This window comes from Microcaecilia unicolor, chromosome 13, assembly GCF_901765095.1.
Source record: "Microcaecilia unicolor chromosome 13, aMicUni1.1, whole genome shotgun sequence".
NCBI classification, from domain to species: domain Eukaryota; kingdom Metazoa; phylum Chordata; class Amphibia; order Gymnophiona; family Siphonopidae; genus Microcaecilia; species Microcaecilia unicolor.
The window spans coordinates 44,296,637-44,323,475 of record NC_044043.1 but is presented as its reverse complement, the minus strand read 5'-3'; the positions used below and the strand labels follow the sequence as shown (position 1 = coordinate 44,323,475).

Sequence of the window (26,839 nt, the reverse complement as noted above, 5' to 3'; positions counted from 1 at the left end):
CAGAGGCTATTAGCACCATACTAGTACCCACGTTTGCTCCCGCCACACGATCACAGCCGGCGAGCACGTGAAGCAATGAGCATGCCGGCTCTGAGCACAAGTAGTATGCAAATGCATGCTTAACAGGGCATTAAACTATTCCTCCCCAATACTAAGTGAGCAATGCGCCAAACAAGGGCACTGCTCCCACAGCAAACCCTACGCCAGCTCGGAGCTGGAGATAAGGTTTGCAGAGCATTGGGAAGGAATGGGGAGCCCTGTCCAGCATGCATCTGCTTGAAGGCCCCCCCCCCATCCCAACTTGGACATCCCACCCCATCAGGTGAACCTTCAACCCTACCCCTGATGGTCTAGTGCCCCCCCAACTGCTCCATGGACAGAGAGAGCTAGAGGGCTGGAGGTCCACCTCCCTTGCATTCGCATTTTTGACAGGTCCAGGCTTTTGTTGACAGCCCAGATCTGTCAGACAACTTCTGCGAGAGGACTGACATGATCCTCCCGCTGAAGTACCCCCACAATCAAAGTTAATAACATGCATAAATTTGCATGCTGTTAGCTTCGATCACAGTGGTGTTATTTCCCAGCGCTGTTCGGGTGCTAATTTTATAGCGCTGCTCAGAACAGCACAGGGAAATTGATCATCGGGGCCTAGGTAACTTGCTAGAAAATTACCCTCTACCTGGCAATCTTTATATCCGAGAGCTAAAAAAATGGAAATGGCTGTGTGGCAAGTGAAGCACTTGCCACGCAGCTATTTGGGGAGGGGGGGGAAGCCCGCCACTCGCTGAGTTGCCGGTAAGGGATCCCATGCTAACTCACACAGCACTGCCCTATTACCACCGGGTACATACCAGCACTACAAAAATAAATATATTTTTGTAGTGCCGGATATGGTGGTGCACTGGGGGTGGGAACTACCGCTGGGCTGCTGTGGTAGCCCTGCGGTACTTCCTTTTTAGGCGTTGGGCTTACCACCACTTTGTAAAAGGGGCCCTAAGGTATTATCCAACACTATACAGAATATGTTTTACAATTTTCAATCACATCATTTACATGTTTATCTATTGTAGTACAATTTTGTTTACACTCTTTTTGATAAAGTTTTGGAAAATTTTTTATAAATTCCTGACAAGCGTCTTCTTATTTTTGTAGAGTTTACATATATTTATTTATTTATTCATAGTTACCCTTGGGTGGTCACGTCTTTGTTTTTTGGAAAATTTCCTTTCCATAAACGCTTACTTTTTTGCGCCCAGAAGATGTGTATGGGTTTTATTTGTAATGTTCTTGTCTTATTATTGTTATTTTTTTTACATATTGTTCTTTTTTGTATATTTGTAGAAATAATGACTTCTGAAGCAAGCATTCATTGCTGAAACATGGCTGTGTGTCAAGTCTTTCTTATTGCATTGAACCTCTAGATCCATTAAATAAATTTCTAAACAATACTCCGACTCCCGGCTGTATTTGAACCTTGCCCATCCCTACTTTACCTCCCATTTTTCGACTCTTGGAGTGTTTGGTAGGGATTCTTACTTTAATGTTTATATGTGTACATAAAAATAAATACACAATTTTGTGTGTATATACATATATATATATATATATATATATATATATATATATATATATATATATATATATATATATATATACACACACACACACACACACACACACATACATACACACACACACACACACACATATATATACAGGTACTTCATTCTTTTCTGTCCTTTGCCAATGCAGGATTCTGTATAATCAGACTATTTGTATTCATACAGACAGAGTAAACACTCAATGCTCCTGCCCAGCCTGCTCTGAGCTTTTTGTAATTTCAGCAAGAAGAGAGCTCCGTCCCTTTGGGACTTCCCTATTCCCCTGGACTTCAACCACTCAAAGCCAGAATAAAAATTGAAAGTGAGGAAGAGGAGGGCAGTAAGAGGAAGGAGAGAGAGAGAGCGAGAGGCAGAGAAAGCAATCGCAGCAAGAGCATTCGCAGAGCACCACAGGACCGCTATCTCTCAGCAGAAAACAATCTAATTTCTCGTCTTAATGGCATCAGTTACACAATTATTCTCCACTCCTCATCACATGGAGAAAGTCATTTTCTGATTGCCAATTCTCTTTCAGTTTTACTGTCAAAATATGATTGTAAACTGAACCATCTCCTGCGGAGAGGCTGACAAAGAACCCAACAGGAACGAACTGGGTCGATCTCTCTTCTCTAGCTGGAGTCTGGCTCCACACTGGTCCGCTCTGGGCCTGCCACCAATGCAAGTAACATATAGTGCCGTATGGAGTTCTCATCTGCCCGAATTTCAACATCTGTTTAGTACTGAACATCAGTCTTCCCACGGGCTGGGAATGAAGCCCTGCCACTCTTCAGTTCAGCTCATTTGCACTGGGCAAAGCCTGGCAAGATTTTTATTTTAAAGGGAGACAACCTTGTCCATTTTTGCAGCAAAGACAGTATGTAAAGGAGAGGGAGGTAGAGAAAAAAAAAGATCAAACAGCAGAGAAAGTGGAGGAGAAAATAAAAGACAAAGAAAAGGACAAAGGTAGAACAGACAAATGTGAAGACATGCCAAAGACAAAACAAAGTCCTAATGGGAAAAAATTAAGGGCCCCTCTTACTAAGCCACTCTTGGGGTAATTTCATTTTTGGCGTGCGTCCGATACGCGTGTCTGAAAAATATTTTTTATTTTCTGGCGCGCGTAGGTCATTACTGCCCAAATTCTTCACCGCTAGGCCTATGGCTAGCGGTAAGGTCTGAGACCCAAAATGGACGTGCGGCAATTTTGATTTTGCCGCACCTCCATTTTTTACAGGTGCGCTCAAAAATGATTCTGCACGCGCCCCAAACCCGCGTCTACACTACCGCAACCCATTTTTCAGTGCACCTTTGTAAAAAGGACCCCTAAATAAGGAAACATAGGAAGGGTATGATGAAGGGCAAAAGGAAAGTTGAAGAGCAAAGAAGTAAAGGAATGAGAGAAAGAAGAAATTCGGAGTGAGGTAGGAAGGAAGAAGGGGACTTGCCTTATTCCCACCTGGGGATTTAGAAACCTTTCTTTCTCTATTCAATACCAGCTAGCTAATTTGTGGAATCAACTTCCTTTCTGTTTAAGATCGTGTTTTCATTATTTTATGTTTAGAAAGAACGCGAAAGCTTTTCCGTTCTGTAAAGCTGAATTATCTGCTGTTTAATTAATTGTATCTGTTGAATGTTATAATCTTGTTTTGTAATTCCCAAACTGGTCCTGGCTCTTGTTTTATGGAATCCATCCTTGAACAGTATAGGCATAGGCAGATTACAAGATTTGGCGTAACATAAAGTAACGTAACGAAGTCTGTTCATACGGGAGAAACAAGAGGTGAAGAGACAGGAGGGAGAGGTGGGGACTTACCTCATTTCCACCTGGAAGTTGTTCATATGGCAGAAACACAGAGTGAAGAAACAGGGGAGGGGGAGGGTCAGTTTTGGCTATTTAGGTGTGGCAGTTATATGTCTAAGAAGGCTGATTGGTGTTGCACTTTACGTTTTGTTGCTAGGGTCTTGAAACCTCTAGTTGGACCACAGATATTCTAGCCCAGAGTTTCCCAAACTGGGAGTTGGGACCCCAAATAGGGACACGAGCCAGGTGGGCTATCCATAGATCCATCATTATTCTGCACCTCCAGTCGGGTCACACACTTTTTTATGGAGGGGGGTTGCAATTGTGGGGTCAAAGCTGCAAAGAGATTGGAAAGCATTGTCCTACCTCCATAGGGAAGGATTTTGCCACAGTTTGCTGAATGTTCCTGGCTTGTGTGATTATACAATGCCTAATGGGGTGATAGTCTTGGCATTTGTGATAGAAAGACTATGCTCCAGGTGGTGCAGGAGGATCAGGGAAGAAGATAACAACCCCATAAGGAGATTCACTGGTTTAGGTTATTGATTGAACCTGGGAACTGAGGGTCAAAGTTTATAGTGGGTGAAGCACAGCCCCAGTACTGAAAGGAAGGGTATCTTAGCTGTGTACCCATCAAGAATGCAGGAGTCTGATTAGGTGAAGCTGCTCACCTATGCATTGTTAATCGTTATGCAAAGTTGGTGCCTATGACATGTTCAGGGCACTGACACTTGTGGTGTCCCCATGAGCTGTGAATTATGCAATGGGAACAGCAGTCTCCCTTTGGGTGGTAGGAAAGCGAGATCCCAAGCAGCTGAGGAGAAGCTGGAGAGGCAGCAGCACTGTTGGGGGAGAAGCAGGGAGGGAGCACAGCCAGGGGAGCCAGAGAGAAAAGAACTCAGGCTAGGAGACGGAGTAAGAGAATTGGGTCTAAACATCCTGGTACCTAAATGTCCTGCGCCTAAACGGGGGGGGGGGGGGGGGGGGGGGGGGGGCTAAATGTCTTGCTCCCTGCCTCGTTTCCACCTGAAAGTCTGTTCAAATAGCAGAAACACGGGGTGAAGAGACAGGAGAGAGGGGACTTGCCTCATTTCCACCTGGAAGTCTGTTCATATGCACTAGTTGACCCTGATCATCCAATACCAGCTCAGAGAAGCTCAATGCATCAGAGGGCAGGGGGCAGTCTGGCAAGAATGCTGTGGCCTCCATGGATTTCCACTGGTTGATAAGTGCCTACAAGAGACAAAACAGAAAGATTATGACAGCAGATGAACTCCACACAGCCTTTCCCCTTCCTTCTACAATGCTAATGACCCAGCTTGATCTCTAGTTTTAACATCATTCAGCTCCCTACAATGGCCTATGCTTATCTTTGACTTGCTTGAGTTCAGTTACTGTTGTTAAGTATGTCACATCCCCTGGGATGCTCCAAAGGCAGCAGACTCAGTAGTAAAATCAGGAAATATTTCTTCATGGAGGCAGCCCTGTGGCTCAGTGAGTGCTGTGCAAACTTGATTCCTTTGTCAGCAGTCCCAGCCCTTGTGAGAGGGAGTCAAAATCATCAAGCTATGGCGACACCTTGTGGCCGGATTTAGAGGCCCATGATTGCAGAACTGCATGGCCTCCAGCCAGGGACCGTTGTTGCAATGAGTGGACTATATAAAACATGGGAAAAGATTCCTGAATAGTCATAAAAGAAGGATCACAATGCCAGATCCCAGTCTCAGTTCCAAATGAGAAAGAGGGAGAGGGACTATTTCTTTATGAAAAGAATGATGGATGCAGACAGCAATGGTGAAAGTACAAACCGTTTTCATGACAACCTGGGATAAACACATATTGTGTGTGTGTGTGGGGAGGGGGACAGGTACTTATAGCCATCGATCTTGTAGCTAACTGCCAGAGAGAAACAACACAAGTACTTTCCATTTTAAAAATTCCCTCTAAGGTCCCTGGGTAAAAAATGGAAAACAGACAAAACAGATACGTATATGAAAAAAATAGTATTTAATGGAAATTTATAATTGTATATTCATATTTATCTTTATGATATTTTATTTATGTGTTAGATCATATTATCATGGTGTTTTGTATTATCTGCCAAGTCTTCAATTATGGTTATATATATTTTATTTTATGTTTATATATTTTAAATTATGAGTAATTCTGCTTTTAATTGTTTTTATTTGTCATATAATTGTTTGTTTTTTAGCCCCTGATGCAGCCCAGTTGGGTGAAACACGGCCTGTGTCGGGCTTTCTAATTTCAATTTCCATTAAATACTGTTTTTTTCATATACGTATCTGCTTTGTCTGTTTTCCATCTTGGAGTTTGCAGATCGGTTACCCTGCTGTTTTCTTGGACCATCCCAGGGTAAAAAAATGCATAAGAACTGCACCGACAAAGTGTGTGGGAAAGGTTTGCTAGAAAATAACACAGGTAGATTGGAAAATCAAATCTATGTCCATGCATCCCTAATCTATGCTCTCCATGCTTCCAGGAATGTCGCCCCTCAACCTGGCTAAGAGTGCACGTGTACTTTTAACCAGGAAGAGGGTGGCATTTTCACAGAATCAAACTTACCTAGGCTAAGATTACCAGCATGAATATGCACGAGATAAATTTGGCCTACAGCAGAGGCCCATTATGTTATGTTACACAAGTTTTCTATTCCACAAATACAAGAATCCTGACACTCCAACTGGCATGGTGTGCCCCCAGGAGAGGGTAGAGAAACAGTGCTCTAGGGTAAACATATTATTATGGTACTCAAGTGTAACTTCATAAGGCTTATGACATAGACCTAAGTACTATTTTGACAGCCCTCCCTTAGCTTAGTAGTCCTTAAATCCAGTCCTCGAGGTCTACAACCCAGCCTGGTGTTCAGGATTTCCACAATGAATATGTACGAGATCTATTTACATTCACTGCTTCCACTGCATGCAAACAGATCCCATATATATTCACTGTGGAAATCCTGAAAACCAGGCTGGGCTGTGACCCTCAAGGACTGGATTTGAGGACCCCTGCCCTAGACTGTCCCCTACTTTTTTATAAGCTTGCTGAAAGTTTTCCACCGTCACAAAACAGTAGCGGCATCCCTCATCAGGACAGAGTACTCAGGCCTTTATCTGCCGTCATTTACTATGTTATGTTACATGAAAACTCATTGTATAGGCACATTCATTTGCCCCTTCTGGCCTACAGACCTAGACAAGCAGAGAGTTACCTGCTGTGGCTTCCAATGCTATCGCTGGCAACAACAACCATATGCCCAGTTCCCTCTAGAATAGGGACCATTACCTGTCTGAACATCTCTGGGATGTCGTATACATAGGTTGTCCCGAGGGACTGTGCCTGAAAGCGCTTGGACTGCAGCAAGTCCTTGGTGACATATGGGGTGTTGATTAGCATTCCATGAAGTGGCCCTTGCTTGTCCCCGTATGCCTGGAACATGATCTGAAGGAGAGAATGGAGACAGCCAGAGGTTAAGGAAATAGCTACATTCCAAAAGCAGTAGACAAGAGAAAACTTCAGCTCCTCTACAATCCCTCCTCTCTTGGGAATATAGTTCAAGAGTCACTTGCAAATGCCCAAATCTTTTCTTGTTTCATTATTTGTTAACAAGTACATCTTTGGTTAAAGGAAAATGTGAATTAAAACCAGCAGTGTGAAAATTATGCACACCACTCTGGACAGTTGTTTTATGAAGAAGCGGTTACCAAATCTTTAATTAAATGATCACAAAGCAATAGGCAGGGGCTGTGATGAAAGCATTTTCTGCCACCTTCTCAGCAGATACAGAAAACAAGATCAATAAGATTCCTCCTTTATGTCATTTGAAGTTGATAGTTTCTCCTATTTAGTCAGGGCCAAACTGGGGCTCTGGTGTGCTGATTCTCAAAGCCCCATGCAGGCATCGCACCGATATAGATAAAACAGAAAAACAGCATGGACAGCTGTAGAGAAGATCTTCATCAAACTGATATATATAAAACAGGAAAACAGCATGGACATCTGTAGAGCACATCATCATCAAAACCCCATGCAGACATCACACTGATACATAAGTACATAAGTACATAAGTAGTGCCATACTGGGAAAGACCAAAGGTCCATCTAGCCCAGCATCCTGTCACCGACAGTGGCCAATCCAGGTCAAGGGCACCTGGCACGCTCCCCAAACGTAAAAACATTCCAGACAAGTTATACCTAAAAATGAGGAATTTTTCCAGTCCATTTAATAGCGGTCTATGGACTTGTCCTTTAGGAATCTATCTAACCCCTTTTTAAACTCCGTCAAGCTAACCGCCCGTACCACGTTCTCCGGCAATGAATTCCAGAGTCTAATTACACGTTGGGTGAAGAAAAATTTTCTCCAATTCGTTTTAAATTTACCACACTGTAGCTTCAACTCATGCCCTCTAGTCCTAGTATTTTTGGATAGCGTGAACAGTCGCTTCACATCCACCCGATCCATTCCACTCATTATTTTATACACTTCTATCATATCTCCCCTCAGCCGTCTCTTCTCCAAGCTGAAAAGCCCTAGCCTTCTCAGCCTCTCTTCATAGGAAAGTCGTCCCATCCCCACTATCATTTTCGTCGCCCTTCGCTGTACCTTTTCCAATTCTACTATATCTTTTTTGAGATACGGAGACCAGTACTGAACACAATACTCCAGGTGCGGTCGCACCATGGAGCGATACAACGGCATTATAACATCCGCACACCTGGACTCCATACCCTTCCTAATAACACCCAACATTCTATTCGCTTTCCTAGCCGCAGCAGCACACTGAGCAGAAGGTTTCAGCGTATCATCGACGACGACACCCAGATCCCTTTCTTGATCCGTAACTCCTAACGCGGAACCTTGCAAGACGTAGCTATAATTCGGGTTCCTCTTACCCACATGCATCACTTTGCACTTGTCAACATTGAACTTCATCTGCCATATAAAACAAGAAAACAGAATGGACAGATGCAGAACAGATCTCTGTCTGAGACCCATACAGGTGGGACCTTGACTATAGTAATAAAAAAAAAAATACTGCAAAAAAAAAGTTACACAATCAAATAAAATAAAGCTACAAAAAGAAAGAAGATGTAGGAAGAAGATCTGGGAAGGAATAAACAGAGCCAGGAGAGAAGCAGCTTGATATTCTGGGCACCCTCACCAGTAACACACATGGAGGGGCATTTTTGAAAGAAACGTCTTAAGTCAGAATTTGGACATTTTACAAAGACTTCCAAATTCCGAAGCATGGAGAAAGTCATTTTCAAAAAAGATGGACGTCCATCTTTTGTGTTCGAAAATACCATGGACGTCCCAAATTTGGATGTTTTGCAATTTGGATGTCTTTGATTTTTGGCCATTTTCGAAAAAAGACATCCAAGTCTAAAATGTCCAAAGTCCAGCCATTGGGACGTGCGAGGAGCCAGCATTTTTAGTAGACTGGTCCCCCTGACATGCCAGGACAGCAATTGGGCACCCTAGGGGGACTGCAGTGGACTTAATAAAATGCTCCCAGGTACACAGCTCCCTCACCTTGTGTACTGAGCCCCCAAAAACCCATTACCCCCAACTATACACCACTACCATAGCCCTTATGGGTGAAGGGGCACCTATATGTGGGTACAGTTGGTTTCTGGTGGGTTTTGGAGGGCTCACAGTTTCCTGCACAAGTGTAACAGGTAGTGGGGGGATGGGCCTGGGCTCACCTGTCTGAAGTGCACTAAACTACTTCAGGGACGTGCGTGCTGCTGTCATGGACCTGAGTATGACATCTGAGGCTGGCATAGAGGCTGGAAAGTAATGTTCTTCAACACAATTTTTGGGGGTGGGAGAGGGTTAGTGACCACTGGAGGAGTAAGGGGAGGTCATCCCTGATTCCCTCCAGTAGTCATCTGGTCATTTGGGGCACCTTTTTGTGTCTTATTCGTAAGAAAAACAGGGTCTAGCTCAAAACGTCCAAGTTTTAGAACTGGACGTTTTTGCTTTGTTCCATTATGGCTCAAAGACGTCCAAGTCTTAGGAATGTCCAAGTCCCGCCTTGAACACGCCCCTGATACGCCCCCTTGAGATTCGGACATCCTTCCGACAGACTTCTGAGAAAGATGTCCAAAATGCGGTTTCAATTATACCAATTTGGACGTTTCTGTGAGATGGATGTCCAAATGCCGACTTATCTCACTTTTTGGACGTCCATCTCTTTCGGAAATGAGCCTGATGGTAGAAAATATGAAAAATTGTAGTGAAAAGGTTTTGTACTGGTAAAATATTAAACAATGAAGAATCAGATAATAAGTGTTATAGGTTCACAGATACAGAATCAGAATTCTGGATGGGATGTTATCCAGAAAATCCAACCAAATCCTGCATGAAAACCTTAAAAAAAAATGGCATTGAAGATTTCAAGTTAAAAACAAAGTGATGGAGAACAGAATCTCTCCCAAAGGTCTTCCAAGAATAGACCTGCCTCAAAGCTATCATGTAAGTTAATTAAAACAACTACAAACCATTTTGACAGGAAAAATGTGTATTTAAGAATGCTCCTACAAAAACATCAAATACGTGGAAAATTAAATAACCTTTTTTTCCCCTTTAAAACCTTTAGGGCTTTTTTTTTTGTCTCGTGATGGAAAATGTTGGATTTTGACCCTTTTACTGGAAAGGAGAGATCAGCTGAGCACAACCCAAATGTTAACCGCGGCCATTAGAGACTAGCAAAATCTGTTTCCACATTCACACAGTGTGCAAAGAAATACAGAGCCATGATCTGTCCCCTCCCTCTTTCCTGAGCAGGATGGACATCATATTCAGGATCCTGGGTCTTCAGGAAAAACTTAGGGGGGAAAAGGGTCATAAGAACAGAAGAAAATGAACAACATAAAACTGTCACACAAACCAAACCACTACGACAGGTAGACAGAGAGAAGGAGAGACACTGCAAAGACAAAAAGAGAGGAGGACCAGAGGATAGTGAGGACAGACATAGGGAGAGAATATGAGAGAGAGAGGAGAAGAGAGAGAAAAACGAGTAGAACATTTAAAACAAATCAGAGAAAACCATTTTCTACTCAATACATAACTAAGCTCTGGAATTCATTGCCACGGAACATCAGAAATGCAGTAAGAAGGTCCTGGGGAAAGCCACTGCTTATCCCTGGGGGTCAGTAGCATGGAAACTACTTTTTGAGATCCTACCAGGTACTTGTGACCTGTGTTGTAAACAGGATTCTGGGCTTGATGGACCTTTGGTCAGACTCAGTATGGCGCAGTCCTTGTGTTTTTATGAGACAAGACAGACAGACACTATCAGGTAGAGAGAACGAGAGAAGGACAAAGAGAACAGAAATGCAGACTGTACAGCTTTTAAAATGAATATGGAATGAACTTCTTTCTATTAAGCAAATATCTACTTCAATTAATCAAAAACTATGAAACACTAATTCAAAGTATAAACCCTCAAACACCACACACATGTCAGTCAGCTTTAGAGGAAAAAGAAGATCTCAGTCAATCCAATATATTGTGCCTTGGAACTAAAAAAACAAATGGTACATCTAACATAATGTTATTGGTAATAAAAACTGTACTAAGGTACATTTCAATGTCCTCTCCAATTTTATTTTGCACATGGACTCTGAAACGTCTGGTCTAAAATGGGAAAGGTTGACGAAATGCAATATTCATCCACACATGAAGAACTTTTCAGAGGGAGTTCTCAGAAAGGAAGCCTCACTGGGTAAGTGAAAATTACTTTGCTGGGAGATGTGGAGAGGTATTCTAGAAAGAAGGCTCAAATCAGAAATCAGTGAGGACGTCTGAAGTTCTGCTAGAATTTTAGAACAGAATCTACTGACATACAGCCTGTTCTAAAATACATGATAAAATGGACGTCTATGGCCAGCTACATGGAGCAGGAACGTCCATTTTAGAAAAAAAAAATTCCAAAATACGGATGGGAATAAAGCAAGTACATAGACATCTCTTTCACCGCACATGAACGTCTATGTTGTGGTATAATCAGTATAGAAACATTTATAGTAGCCATGGCTTGTCATCCAACCTGATCCACCCCCTGAAGATTTCTGATCCCCCTCTGAACCCCCCAAGAGACCCAATTCCTCCACCTTCCTCCTCCCACCAGGTCCAAATCCCCTTCTAACACCCCCCATGTATTCTGATTCCATTCCATCCCCCCTCCCACAACATCATGATTCTCCCTGACCAGAAAGGCAGTCTCAGACGCAACGGCCATGGCCTCTTCAGATCCCTACCCTCCCCTAACACCCCCCAGGACCCACCCAGCATGTGTAGGTCTCCTAGCAATTTTCTGAGCAGCAGCAGCCCCCCACTGCTACTGCCTGGAATGGTGCCAGTATCCAAAATGGTGCCTGTCTCCCAGCACTCCTGTTGTGTCCAGGGCAGCCTTTCTGTTCTGGAGGAATAGTGATGTTTGGGGGGGGGGGGGGGGGAGAAGGTCAGTCAGAAGGGGATGTGGATCTGGGGGGGGGGGGGGTTAGGTGGAGGAATCAGCCTCTTGCGGGTGAAGAGTGAGAACAGAAATACTGGTGGGGGTAGCAGGGGAACCGGGAGGGGGCGAGCATATATTTGGAGGGAAGTTTGCTTCTAGCACCCTCGTCTGCTAAAGTCATTCCTATTTCTCCTGAATTTTTTTAATTTTGTGTTGTCTAACTTCACTACAATAACTCAATTTTCTGCTGTAGTTCTTTATATTCCATTTCTAAAGTAATGTCGGTTGTTCATTTTGGGTAATTAAAGTGTGCTGTTTAGCAGCATGAAGACATCTGCAATACCAACTGTTGAGAGATAGGACCTGTATCTATCCTCTCTCTACACTGCCTTGTTTAGCAATGGTATTTCATTTAGCTAGGAACTGGTGGTCTCCATACTACTAAACCACCTTCCTCTTCTTCTGGTAGGAGGCCATTTCCAGGGAAACTTGACCCATTGCCATTCAATCTCTGGCCTCTGTTCTTAAGTTATAAAGGATGGGGGGTCACATAGCATTTATTCATCTACAGGTAAGATAACTTCCTAACTCTACAAGCCGAGCACCCCTCACTCAGCTCTCAAGGACAGAGTCTGGCATGGCTTCAAACTCTTCTTTTAATTTGTTCCTGTAAGCAGAAATTCAAAATCTAAGAAATAAAAACCACAGACATCAACACAGAATGAAAGCCATGTGTATAACATGGCCATGGATGCCGCTTGTACCTGTCTCGTCCTTGAGTCCGTCACTTCCTTGTACAAACTGATGTCCAGGTAGTAGCCCGACTCGTTGGTTAGGAACAGGCGGATAGGAATCTGTTTCCCAGTTGGTGTCAAGCGAATGTTTATTTTCAGCTCTGCCTGTAGCACACGGAGTTTCCAGAGTCGGCTCCCATAACGCATAACCATGCTTCGGACAGACTCCTCAATCTGAGGACACAATGTACAGAGGGAGTCAGCTGCTCACTCAAACATGTATTTTAAATATATTTTAAATCAGAAACTTCCAGAGGAGCAGTCTGCAACATCAAAAATATCAAAGAGGCACATGCCACCTTATAGACCAGTGTTTCCCAAGTCAGTCCAGGAGTACCCCCCTTGCCAGTCAGGTTTTCAGGATATCCACAATTAATATGCATGAGAGATTTGCATCCAATGGAGGCAGTGTATGCAAATCAACCTTATGAATGTTCATTGTGGATATCCTAAAAACCTGACTGGTAAGGGGGGTACTCCAGGAGCAGCTGGGGAAACACTGTTATAAATTATTCAATGTATTGAGCCATGAGCTTTTGACGGCACACTTATAAACATGCCACCTCCCTCTTTCTTCTTTCTGACATTTTATATCAGGTTGGGAGGCCAAGTAGGCATATTTTGAAACTATTTTATAAAGACAGACTGCACCTCAAACACATGGAGCTGTGGAATGCACACAGGTATGTTTTATAACCTATGTGTGTAATTTGTGACTCCACCCAACCTACATCTCCAAGAGCACCTATATACCTTAACTGCATAAAAGTACACAGCCAAGTGTCATACTGCATACGTTACTCCTGCCGGAATTCTGCGCGACTGTGGAGTGCAGAATTTCTGCAGAATTCCACAGTTACACCAGAATCTGCGCTCTCCCCCTGCTTGCTTACTCGACCCGCCTGCCTGCTGCCACTCACCCCTCCCCCCTCCCCAACCATGATCCAACCTACCCGAGAGCAGCACCATCTGTTGGTCTAGTGGCCTCTTCGGGGACAGAAAAGAACCTCACTCTTTCCTTTCCTGCTGCCACCGCTCTCTCGCTGGTGATGTGCTTTTTCAAGTTGGCCAAAGAGACTTCAAGTGGTAATCTCGTGAGACTACTGCTTCAAGTCTCATTGGCGGCCATTTGGAAAAAGTAAGAGAGCTGCTGTAGTGAGGCAAGAAAGAATGGGGTCCTTTCCGGCCCCGAAGAGGTTCTCCTGTTGCAGCTCCTCCTCCTACCTCATGAGTGAGTGTGGGGGTGGCTGGAGGGAGGAGCTGGAAAAAAAGGGGGGGATGCTGTGGGTAGATGTAAAAAAAAAAAAAAGGAAAAAGGATACTGTGGGTGAGATGGGGCTGCTATGTATGTGGGAGGGAGGAGCTGTATAAAAAAGGGGGATGCTGTGGGGGAGGGAGGAGCTATTAAAAAAGGGGGATGCAGTGAGTGGGCTGCAAAAAAGGGGGATGTTATGTATGGGGGAGGGAGGGTCTATATAAAAAGGGGGAATGCTGTGGAGGGAGAAGATGTAAAAAAAAAGGAGGGGATGCAGTGGGTGGCTGTAACAAAAGGATGCTATGGGTGGGAGGGGGCTGCAAAAAAGGATGCTATATGTGGAGGGAGGGTCTGTATAAAAAGGGGGGATGCTGTGTGGGCTGTAAAAAAAAGAATGCTACGGGTGGGAGGGGGATGCAAAAAAGCGAGATGCTCTGTGTGGGGGAGGGAGGGGCTGTAAACAAAAGGAGGATGCTAAGTGAAAGTGGAGGGAGGGAGGCAGGGACGTAGAGGGGGGATGCATTCTTAGCGTGCACTAAAAATTAGCACACGCTAGAGATGCTCATAGTAATATATGGGTATCTCTAGCGTTTAGCGCACACTAAAAACGCTAGCGGACCTTAGTAAACAGGGCCCTTAGACTGTGAACCCTCCAGTGACAGGGAAATAACTAGTGTCCCTGAACATAACTCACTTTGAGCTACTACTGAACAAGGTGTGAGCTACATCCAATTATATAAAATTAAACATATTCATCCATAGATGGAAGATGAAGAGAAGGAAGAATTTAAAATGAAATGTATGAACTAGCCAAAGCTACCTATAGGTTGTCCATTCCCCTCACAGAGTGGAATCAGAAGGATCTGAGAATTTGCATGTGGCCTGTCACTCACTGAATGCTTTATCACCTGTGACGTGAAGGGCAGATGCACTTAGTTCTACAAACATACCTTGGATGGATCCATAATGACGGTTGGCACAAAGTTCAGAAAGATGTGGTTGCAGTCAGTGCGCACGTTGGTGTTGTTGAAGGCCACTTCGAGCTCATCCATGGCTTCCAGGAGAAGTCGTTCACCCTCGTTCTGCAGATACTCGAAGGAGGCTTCCTGCAAGAGATCACAAAGAACCCCATTAGTAATTTTACACCAATCTGAACAGTGGTCTTGGCAGGACTGTATCGAGCTATAGCTGCACTTGGATTCAATCGAAACTGAAGCTGAAACCAAAACTGGCCTTCCCCCAAATGGGAAGAGCCTCTACTCCCTTCCCCCCCCAAAGAGAAAGAGGCCCCCCCTTCTGAACCCCTCATAGACTCCCCCAGGTCTGCCGTATCATTGGTTGTATCGTGGCGGCTAGCCAAGGCAGGAGGAATCCTCAGTCACTCCTGTCCACGCTGGCTTCTCAGGCACAATGGTTGCCAGGACCTCCAGCAGCAGTCTTGTCCAAAGAACACTATGAATATATAAGGGTTTTTTCCTTTTTATTTTATTTTTAAGAGCGCAGAGCCTATCACCCACCTTTGTGATCAAATCTGAATGCCTGATGATGGCTCGCACAAAGAACCTATAATCGGTCACTTCAATGCCCGCCTCCACCTTGGCTGCTCCTAAGTACAGGTGCATCTTGTGATTAGCACAAGGGATGGCTGTGAGGTCAAAGTTCCGCATGCGGTTCAACTCCAGCTGGAACGCTAGTGCCGGCTCCAGGTGTCGGTAAATCCGGTCCTCCTCAAACTGGGAAAGGCAAAGAAAGACAAGGGTTTGGCTTGTGAGTTTGCTGGATGGCTCCATTACTGGAATTACAGTATTATTATTTATTGCTTTCCCTGAGGATGTTATGATTACTTGTGTTTTGCATATGAAATAATTCATATATGCAATAAAAGGAACGATTGAGGAACCCCGCCACACACACACACACCACCACCAAAGGCTTTAGTCTTACCTTATTTCTGGCACGGAATGTGAAAAATTTGGGGAATTCCCTCTGCAAGGTAAAGGAAATAAGAACAGTTTGCATTAGCTCTGTCTTTAGGCTCCAAACCCCTTTTATGTTCTTAACAGATCCAGTAATGTATAACCCCCTATGATTCAGGGGTGCCAGATAGCTCCAGGCCATGGATTACAGGCTAATCCATTTCTAGTTTTGTCCTATGGCATGTAGAGGAGGTGAAATCCAACTAAAAATTACATCAAAAGAAGGGGGTAGAACTAGGACTGGCTCAGCCTGGTCAACATGGGCACATCTGCTAGACCATGAAACAGGACATGAAGATTATGCAGCAGCTTTACACACAGGGATAGGCTGTCATAAAACAGTGCTGAAGCCAGAGAAAGAAGCATGCCTGAAGTATGCTTATCCAGATGGTCACCCATGGTGAAGCTCAGCTTAAAGTCATTTACCATACCTGTACCACCCCCTTCTTCCAAAAATCCTACCAAAATGTGCTCAAATATACTTTCACCTCTCAAATTTTATTTTAAACGCTCACTGCAAAGCATTTTGGAATATGTGGTCCTATCGTTCCAATGGACTACAACACCCAGGATGCTTTGATGTGGCATTTAAATACTCAGGGGGTCTTTTGCTAAGCGGTGGTAAGCCCAACACAGGCTTACCGCTCGCTAATCTGGAAGCACCGCCGGGCTACCACAGCAGTCCGGTGGTAGTTCCCACCCCCAGCATGCACCATTTCTGGCACTACAGAATTATTTTTATTTTTGTAGGCCCGTGTTTACCCAGCTGTAATCGGGTAGTGCTGGGTTTGTTCAGGAGCCCTTACCACCAACTCAACGGGTGGCGGTAAGTGCTCCCCCCGAAATGGCCGCACGGCAAGTGCTTCATTAAAATGTGCATGCACATCTGGCTGTGTGCTATTCTACAAGGCCTAACTCTACTAGTGCATAACTCAAAAGGGGGTGTGGCCATGGGCGTGTCAAGGGCGTTCCGAAAACTTGCACGCGGAATTACAGAATATGGCCTCAGCGTGCCTAGTGGGCGCCAGCTTTCAGCAGGAAGTCTGGTACCTAAAGTTGGGAATTGGCGTTAAACATGGTCCTATAAAGGGTGCATGCCCTTTACAGAATCATGTTTAGTGCTGATTTTTTTTCGGTGCTGTATTTTGAGCACCATTTACTGAATCCAGCCCTACATGTGGAAAAACTTTATAAACCCTATATGCAGAAAAGACCAAAATTGTCCTCACTGCAGTTTTATAAGTGCATGCCCTAAAAATGCCACACAGAGGTGTTCCTCGAGTATGTCGGTATACTAGTCATTTACATGCATAAGTGAACACACATGTGCATAAATGACAATAATCTGGCCACATGCCATTCTGTAATTAAACGCCGATCTTTGATGGCATGTACTTGTTAATTAGCTGTGAGCATTTACATCAGCTCTATGGCTGGCGTAAGTGTTTGTGCGTAAAAACACATACACACATATTTATTCAATTATGCCAATATTCTATTAACAAAAGTTGGCGCCTTCTTTTAGAATTACCCGCGTGGCATTTCTGGCTGGCATTCCTCCACCACCAACACCAGACTGTATGAGAAACGTGTGCAGCCTGTCAGACCCGGCAACGGGAGAATTCTAGGGGCTCAATATTCAAAGCGATTTAACTGGCCAAAAATGGTTCCTGGCTGCTTAAAATTGCTTGTTCGGGCCTAACCACTTATTTTTTAGTAGCACTTAATCAGTTACTGCTGCTGAAAATGTCTAGTTAGTGACCAATGCAAAACCGCTATTTTGGAAGTGTTCTCGGGTGGAGTCAGCACTTGTCTGGTTAAGTGCAAAGGTAACCACATAAACAGGACTGCATAAAAGTCAGTCCTATCTTTATACGGATCACCATAGCCAGTTAAGTGCTGAATATCACACTTAACCGACTATGTTTTCACTGGCTCCATTTACCCGGAAATTCAATGCTCAATGCCAGAGCCCGGACATGGACCAGCACTGAATTTCTGGGGATAATGTCAGCAGTGGTCAGCATTGCCAGCTGAATATCAGGCCCCATGTATTTACTGAATTTGTAGTCTGAAAGAGAGACCCAGATACTAATTAATTCTAGTACTGTATATTAGAGATAGGTAGGGGCAAGCCACAAAGTCTAAAAACATCTTTTCCGAAGGACAGCTGAAAATCCTACCCTGAGATGCTTCACTGCTCACCTTCACATCTGTCGCCAATACAGACTTCCCACCCCCCACAACAGAGCGGCCCAAACGCATCCTACCTAAACCTCAAAAACTTGAATTCATACATGGAAAGCTAGTCAAAAATAAAGCCTCTGTGTTCTTGTAAGTTACCAAAACTTCAAAAGTATATTGACTTTTCTCCACAAAGCCAAATTATCCCACCCCCTGCTGGGTTCTAATCAGTCGAGCGTCATCAAGACAATCAAATTAATTTGCCTAAATTAGCCAATCAAGACACCCTGCAAACCTGGCAATGTGAAAATCTGCAACAGAAATCATCATAGCAGATTATTACACTAATAATTGCGTTAAAAACCTAATGAGATGAGGAAATTGGAAGATCGCTGGAGAAACTCCATTCCAGCAAAACATGCTGGGAGCTAATTATATAGACTGTAATTAAAGGAGAAGGCAAGTCCCAGCCCCCAAACTTTCCAATGCAACATTCAATGCATGCTCTGGCTCCGAACGACAATAAAGATGGGGAGGGGGGTTGAAAAAGAAGCAGCTCTGGCTACAATATCCACTGAGGCAGGCAATACAAAGAGGTAATGGCCCAGTAGAGTGAGTCTCACCATTGCTGTTAAACCTGCAGGGTATTAACGTCTAAGAAATGCTTGTGTGGAACAGTTATTAGTATAATAGCAAACTGTTAAAATGAAGGGGAGATCTTCAGATTCTGATTTATTGCTCTTATAAAAGAGCTCTTTTTTCTTTTTTTTTCTCCCAATATCGTGTTTTTCCTCAGTCACTCCCAGTAGGGGAGTGGGACCGTCAGGCTTCTTTCAGCATTTCTGGGCAGATGCACCTCTCTCTTGGCCAGATACACAACATCGCAGCCCACTGTGAATCTTTAGCCAATAGGAAGTCACATTCCAGGAGAGGTAGGGCTACAAAAAGGGCCATGATTCTTACAAACAAATCTGAAGGAATGGAGTCAGGAAAGGGGGCAGAAGATCGTGGTGGGCCTTACTACTTCTACAGTTGATTAGGGAGCACGCGATGAAGCTACAAAGTAGTAAATTTAAAACAAATCGGAGAAAATATTTCTTCACTCAACGTGTAATTAAACTCTGGAATTCTTTGCCAGAGAATGTGGTAAAAGCAGTTAGCTTAGCGGGGTTTTAAAAAGGTTTGGCTATCTTCCTAAAAGAAAAGTCCATAAGCCATTATTAAAATGGACTTGGGAAAATTCACTTCTTATTTCTAGGATAAGCAGCATAAAATGTATTGTACTGTTTTGGGATCTTGCCAGGTACTTGTGACCTGGATTGGCCACTGTTAGAAACAGGATACTGGGCTTGATGGACCTTTGGTCTGTCCCAGTATGGCAATATTTATGTACTTATATACTTTTAGAATACATAGAAACTACCACTCCCTACCACAAGCCCTGACGCTGCTACTAAGCATGCCACAAGAAAGAAAGACTAGGTTCTCCCTTTCTCACCTGCCTTGTTACCTGCAGCTCTTTGAAATTAACTAGTCATGTTCCAGCCTGTCTAGCACTCTTAGGGCAAGTTCTCAGGAGAGCCCAAATTAAAGAACTTCAGCCTGGTCCAGGTCCACCAAAGCAAGTGACAGTACCTGTGCCAACCCAGCCCTGAACTTATTCTTTGCACAGCCTCATAGGGAGTAATTCTCTGTAGATCACCACAAGCTAGGCACTGAAATGATGCACACTGTGTGCGAATTCTAAATCAGCAGTTACATGTTCAATTGCCATTACAGAATACTAGCATAAGTCTGCATTTACACGCCTAACCTTAGGTGCAAGCACTTAAGCTAGCTCAATGGCTGGTGAAAATGCTTGTGTCTAACTATAGGTAGTTAGGCACATTAACTGCTAGTATTCTAGAAAATGAGCATGTAAGTTCTTGACATGCCCCTGACCCACACCCCTCTGAAGCTGCATACTATGAATTTTGTGCACACAACTTGTAGAATCACAACTAAGGGCAGTTAACAGCAACACACAGCCTGTGCACGGGTGACTTTGAATGAACCGAATGAGGTGTTCTCAGGGCTAGGGTAGGGGATGGGTTTTTATGTGCACAAAATTAACCCAGAAAAATTAATGCATGCCAAAAAGCAGGTATAAATGTAAGCACATATTTATTAGAATGAATTTTACCACCTTTTTAAAAGCTCTGGTGTACAGCAAGAATAAGTCAGACAATAGGCAACAAGCAAGAACAGCAGTAAAAATATTCAAACAACAGTAACTAAATTCCCTGGGGTAATTTTCAAACTAAAAGTACACGTCTTTTTGCTTTGAAAATCTGCCAAAGCCCACACAAGAAAAAAAAGTGCACTTAGACTGTTTCTGCATTTGCACACACAAAATTATCCCCTTCGTGATTATAGCAGTGGGCTGAGAATTCATATCCCACTTCCTCCAATGCTGGTCCATGTGACCTTAGGCAAGTCACGTTATCTCTCATAAGCTCTTTGGGGGAGGGACTTGTTCTCTCTGAATTCTAATAATGCTACAAGCTGCCTTATGTATTACTACTATTACTGAACAGCACTTAGGGAAGCAAATCGTTTTTCAGTCTTCTCTTTACTTACATGAAATCTCTGATCCACCTCACAGTTGACCTGTTTGCTGAAATCCTTACAAATAAGCACAAAAAGGCAGGTAGAGAAAGAAGCAGAAGAGAGCTACTAATTAATAGTGAAATTAATAAGGAATTAATACAAATTACAACCGGGTCATGGTTCAAAGTGCATGGCTCATCTTTTGGTTTGATTTTCTTAAAGCAACACTTATGGATTCCACATCAATGTCTCAAGGCAGTAAATTAAAGGTCCCATAAATGTTCAATTATGCTTCAGGACAGACAGACACTGAAGCAACCAAGCAACATTCTCGGCAACTAATAAAGGCAATCCTGGAAACACTAGGGTTAAAAAAAATTAGAAGAATTTAAACAAACAATAAAATCCATAACTTGGTATTCTGAACTATTAAAACCAGTGAAATAATCATTTTCTCTATATTTTAATTCTGTAGTGAAATCTGTTCTAGATTTGTGACTCATTTTCTCTATCTTTGCTTAATAGTTTCTGAGGTTGCTTCCTGCAAGGTGCCTCCGTATACAGCATTACAGATTGAGGAACTTGTTAACCAAAATTTCAAGGTGCTACCATGGAAGTGCGTATAGAGGTCTGGGGCACTCAGCGTAGCCACAGCCTTGCAGTGGGGATGCACCTGCTGAAGCTTGTCCTCAAACAAGGAAGGTTCTAGACAAAATAAAAGGCACTGCCAAAGTCGACAGCGACAACGATCCCCATATGCCGCCCTGCTGCCGGCACCGGCGTTTCCTCTATACTGTGACCCATCTCTCTGACATAACTTCCTGGTGCCAACAGCACGGCAGTGTATGGGGATTGCTGCCAACTTTTAAAAACAATAACCAAAAAAAAAGAAGGTAGGCTTGGGGGGAGAGGAGAGATGCTAAACCGCGGCTAGGGGGTGCAGGAAGGAGTTGGCAGGGGTGCGCGATGCTGGGGGATCGGGGCACCATTTCATCCCTGCCTTAGGCAACAGATTGCCTTGGGCTGCCTCTGGCCATGAGGCAAAGTACTCACTTTTAATTATGAAAAAATAAAAATTGTCGAAAATTTTAAATTCAGGCACTACAGCAAGAAAGGAAGGTGATCTAGGAACAACACCAGGATGGGATAGAAGCCAGTAAACAAATAAGAAAGTTAATAGTTTGAAGAATCTCAGTAGCCCAGTGCATTAGGGAAGATGCAAATAATTCTGTGTCTTCCCTCTCTCTAGCACATCACTTTTCCAGAAACCAATCAGGAGCTCCCTGAAGCAGTCCTGAGAAGTCCTTAATTGATAATTAGGAGTAGGGGAGGGGCCATGACAATAAAAAGGAGACCCCCCCCCCCTCCAGGAGCTAGCTATTTCATTATGCTTTCCAGAATTTATTTTATTTATATATATTTTTTTTTTTTCAAACCATTCAAGCACTCTTAACAATACATTACCCTGTCAGGCAAAGCACTCAGAGGGATGACTCTTTAGAAGAGAACACCTATAAGACACGGCCCCTGGTAGTACTTTTCCCGCTATAGCTCTGGAGCGCAGTCACGTTCATAGTAAAAACAGGCCTTGAGATAATTTATTTAACCAAATGCGAAAGAAAAGGATTTGTGATTTGATACATTAAAATAATAAAAGCAGATAAGAAAAAAGCTTTTTTTGTTTTGCAAATCTCTTGTGTTGTTATTCTGCTTGGAATGCGGTTATTATTTTATTGTATCTATACTTGTGATTGGTTTGATTATTTGCTTGTTCTATTGTTTTATTTTGAATACCAGAGAGAGACAGCAAATTGCATTAATGGCTTCTACAGCAAAACAGAAAAAAAGGAAAGGGGAAGAGGAAGGGGATGAGTACCTTCTGTGCTACAAGGAAGGTCAGTCGGCGGATCCCATGCTCAATCAGGACAGCTTTCTGCAAAAAAGTTAATTTCAAAAACCTTATTAGAGAATATGCAAAGGATGGAGATGTAAATTTAGAAGAGGGCTAAAAACTTTAAAACAAGAAAAGCTAAGCAGGCGCAGCACAAAAATGATCAGATAAAGTAAAACAAGGCACTTGCAAAAGACAGAAATACGAGTAGACATGGAAAGAAACCCAAAGGAGAAAAGCAGGAAATAAAACAACCCCAAAACAACAAAGTTTGAACTGTTTGTTTTTTTAGTTTGCCAGAATTACACATTTTGAGGTAAACTTTCATCAAAGTGTCCAACTGCAAAGTCTTGTGTAAAAATTATAAACAACCAATAAAGTTATGCAGCTAAATGGGGCGGGGCACGGTGGTGGGAGGTGGGACTGGTGGTTGGGAGGCGGGGATAGTGCTGGGCAGACTTATACGGTCTGTGTCAGAGCCGGTGGTGGGAAGCGGGGCTGGTGCTTGGGAGGCGGTGATAGTGCTGGGCAGACTTATAGGGTCTGTGCCCTGAAGAGGACAGGTACAAATCAAGGTATACACAAAAAGTAGCACATATGAGTTTATCTTGTTGGGCAGACTGGATGGACCGTGCAGGTCTTTTTCTGCCGTCATCTATTATGTTACAAGGTTGGGTATATAAAACACATGCTCTTTCTGGAAATAACTGTGAACTTTTCTGCATGTAAAGCATGTTCTATGGCTATTATAAAATTGCATGCATAACAGGAGGCACAGAGAAGGCAGCACTTACTTTGATGCAAGATAAATGTACGTTGGGCTCTACATCAACCATGCACATATTCGCACCTGTCTCACAGCAGATATAAATTGAGGGGCCCTTTTACTAAGCCGCGTAAGTGCCAACGTGCGCCCAACGCGCACCAATTCCGAGTTACTGCCCGGCTACTGCGTGGCCCTTGCAGTAATTTCATTTTTTGCGCACGTCCGCTACACGCATACAAAAAATATTTTTTATTTTCTGGCACACGTCAGCTACGCGCGCCAAGTGGCATTTGATATGCGTAGGTCATAACTGCCCCGTTACTGCGAGAGTCTTTACCGCTAGGTCAATGGCTGGAGGTAAGGTCTCAGACCCAAAATGGACGTACGGTAATTTTTATTTTGCAAAAGGCCTTTTTTACAGGTGCGCTGAAAAATGATTCTGCGCGTGCCCAAAACCCGCACCTACCCTACCGCAGGCCATTTTTCAGCGCACCTTAGTAAAAGGACCCCTTAGATTCTACCAGAACTTACTTTCATACAATACAAGTATAAGTTGGGCTGTATATTATCCACCCAGATATTTGCACCTGCCTCACAGCAGATGTAAATTGAGATTCTACCAGGGATGCTTCTGGAAGGCTATTTAAAAAGGCGGATATTCTTTAATTTAATTTGGCATTTATAACCCGCTTCACTGACAAGTTCTAAGTGGTTTACAGTTAACAGTTTGTTGTCTATAAAATGAATAAAATTAATATCTTACAATGGAACCATTCAATATACAGTAAATATAATTACATTACATCTTACAGTAAAATTACCTAACATAGTTGAACTATCCATTAGGATTAACTGTGAATATAAGGCTAACAATCTGTAACCTGTTAGGCTAAAGTTATAAAGATTAACTGTTATATAGGTTAACATAGGAAGAATCACATCTTGATATATCAACGCTAGTGGAACCATGCCCGTTTCCTCAACAATGAAACGCGCCCTAGGAAGGCTGTCATGTAAGCTTATCTTTTCCTCTCTCCCCTGCCCTGCCCTCCCCTCCATGTCCAGCAATTCTGCTGATAGATGGACACAACCCACATGTTCCTGGATTCATCTGCTACTGACGCTAAGGAACATTCACACTTAAATTTTATGGTGTGCAAGTCATAGAGGGTGCGGCCATGGGAGGGCAATAGGCAGGTCAAGGACGTTTCCAGAATTTAGGCGTCAAGTTATAGAATAGTGCCATTGGTTGCGCGGCAGCATTTAAACCAGGTTTCAGCAGGCGTTAAGTATCTGCACCCGCAGTAAGGCATGAGATCTGCACTAAGCTAGGATTTTGCAAAGAGCGCTCTGCACAGGGTGCCCTTTGTAGAATACTATTTTAGCATGGATCTTTCTGGCACCAAACTTTGGGTACCATTTACTGACTTCTCCCTTATGGGGGCAAATCTATAAACGTGAGCCCATATATAGGCTCCCAGAGGGCACCTGATAGGCGCATATTCTATAAAAGAAAAGCAGGCATCTACTTTGGTTAGAAAACACTAGCCTAAAAAGGTATATACTAGGTACTTGAGATTTCCTTCATGCATGCTCGTTTTTTACCAATTCACTAAGGGATCGGTAAGGGAAGGGCTCTTTCCATGGAGTTAGTGCATCTGGCTCTCAGAACACCAGCCCTTGAACGTCCTCCACACCCTTGAATATGCCATGGATGTAGAGCATTTCCGAGCCTGATGCACGGTAGCAATGACTGAATCTGAACATCCTTTTCATCGCAACTGAGCCCTTTCAATGGCCAGGTCATAAGACCAAGGGTGGAGGTTGTTTTCTCCCCTTGATGTGGGCTTGTAGGTTTCACTGTTTAATCAGAATGATATTGTTTTCTTTTGTAATTTTCCTGTATTCCTTCTTCTTTTTTCTAAGTGATGAAAAATGTTTAGAATGTTTTAATTTAAAAAAAATATAAAAGGTAGATTGATGTGCTTGAAAGCGAGATTTATGACCATATTGCTGACAACCAGGCCGGTACCATCTGCTGTCTCGAAATCGAGAGCCCCCTGAAGATGGACGACCAGACGCTTTCAGCTTGTCTTCTAGCAACTGTTGTGGCTTAGATTCCCCCTGTTCTTTCACCAAGTTACTGAGATCTCCAAATAGCCACTTGCCCCAAAAGAGCATCTCCAAATGAAGAGAGACAAGGAAGGCAGATGTGCTTTTTGGTGTTATTCTGTGTAAATATCTTTCAAACATATCATGAAATAAAACACAGGCCCTTTGGAAAAAAAAAAGAAAGTGTTTTAAAATCCCACCAGTAGCCACACAATATTATACTCCCCTTTCACCTTATCTTGCCTCCCTGGGCCAAAAAAGAGGATGTAACTTTAATATGCAGGCCATTTAAAAAGAAAAGGAAATCAAACACCAATAGGTTATGGCATTTAAAATTCCACAAGTGGAAGATAATAAGCACACAGCGCTGGGGGTCTGATTACATTGTAATAATACTGGCTCCCCCCTCACCCCCCCTTCCACCGCCACCCAGCAAGTCCTGGGTTATTATCAGGCGATTAGCCAGAGACACCTGCAGACACTCCATTTCCACCCACTGCTTCCATCTCCTACTCAGGTCGTTTACAAGCAGATGATCCTAATTCCTATCAGCACGCTGAGAATGAAGATTATCGGGGCTATCGGGGACTCTTTCACTTCATACTTAAATGTTTGCTTTTCTGAAAAGACTTGTTTTTTTTTTTTTCCTGTTTCTCATCTTCATTTGCCTGAAGCTGGATCGTCCTAGAGAAGATTATAACTGGATTTCTCTCCTCAACCATTTAATGATACTTTTAAAGACAGATAAACAAAAAACGTTGGGAGAAGGGGAGGGGAGTAAGAGGTAGTGCTGAAGAAGAAGTGGTATTTTCTAACATACAGCACTTGTGAAAATCTCACTTCACGTACCAACAAGCTGAGAGCACAGGAAAACTACAGAACACAGCTGAGCTATGACATTAATTACTGGCTATATACTGTGAGTTTTGTGATGAGTTTTTAACATTGGTGTGATGGCTGTGCTATATGAAACCACACGAGACCGTGGTTAAATTCCTGGGCCCATATGAGCTAACATTTTAGAATGACCGAGGGAATGACCGAGGAATTAATACTGAGGGTGTTGAAGCATCCACAGAGCTGGCACCTATGCCCAGGCCAGCTTCTGTAGCAGTAGGGGCTGAAGATCCCATGGAGGCAACATGCATAGCACCTAGGAGGGAGTCTCAGCCATCACCCAACAGCAATTCCTATCAGCCAAGCTCAGAATGTCTATGCACATGGTTCCTGTGGGAGCTGCAACCTGTGACTCCTCGCCTATGACTATTCCTGTGACAGCTGAACTAAATAGGAGGGTAGAGAGCAGTGATGTAGCCACTGGTGGGCTTGGATGGGCAGGGACTCAACCAGCAGCAATGACCTCTTGCTGTAAATGGCAGGGACCCCC

At 43.4% G+C, this 26,839-nt stretch overlaps 1 protein-coding gene across 4 annotated transcripts in view; it reads right to left on the bottom strand.

The window, feature by feature from the left end:
• ACACA (acetyl-CoA carboxylase alpha) overlaps window positions 1-26,839 on the bottom strand; it is a 325,016-nt gene that overhangs the window by 136,774 nt on the left and 161,403 nt on the right. For 2 of the 4 annotated variants that reach the window (XM_030222052.1, XM_030222053.1), the window contains 8 exons: window positions 22,560-22,616; window positions 20,714-20,758; window positions 15,879-15,920; window positions 15,452-15,667; window positions 14,885-15,040; window positions 12,650-12,853; window positions 6,706-6,861; window positions 4,489-4,635 (listed from right to left, as the gene is read on the bottom strand). In XM_030222052.1, coding sequence (XP_030077912.1) covers window positions 4,489-4,635; window positions 6,706-6,861; window positions 12,650-12,853; window positions 14,885-15,040; window positions 15,452-15,667; window positions 15,879-15,920; window positions 20,714-20,758; window positions 22,560-22,616 — 1,023 coding nt within the window. The remainder of the gene's footprint in view (window positions 1-4,488; window positions 4,636-6,705; window positions 6,862-12,649; window positions 12,854-14,884; window positions 15,041-15,451; window positions 15,668-15,878; window positions 15,921-20,713; window positions 20,759-22,559; window positions 22,617-26,839) is intronic. The other 2 variants (XM_030222054.1, XM_030222055.1) reach the window with 1 other exon arrangement.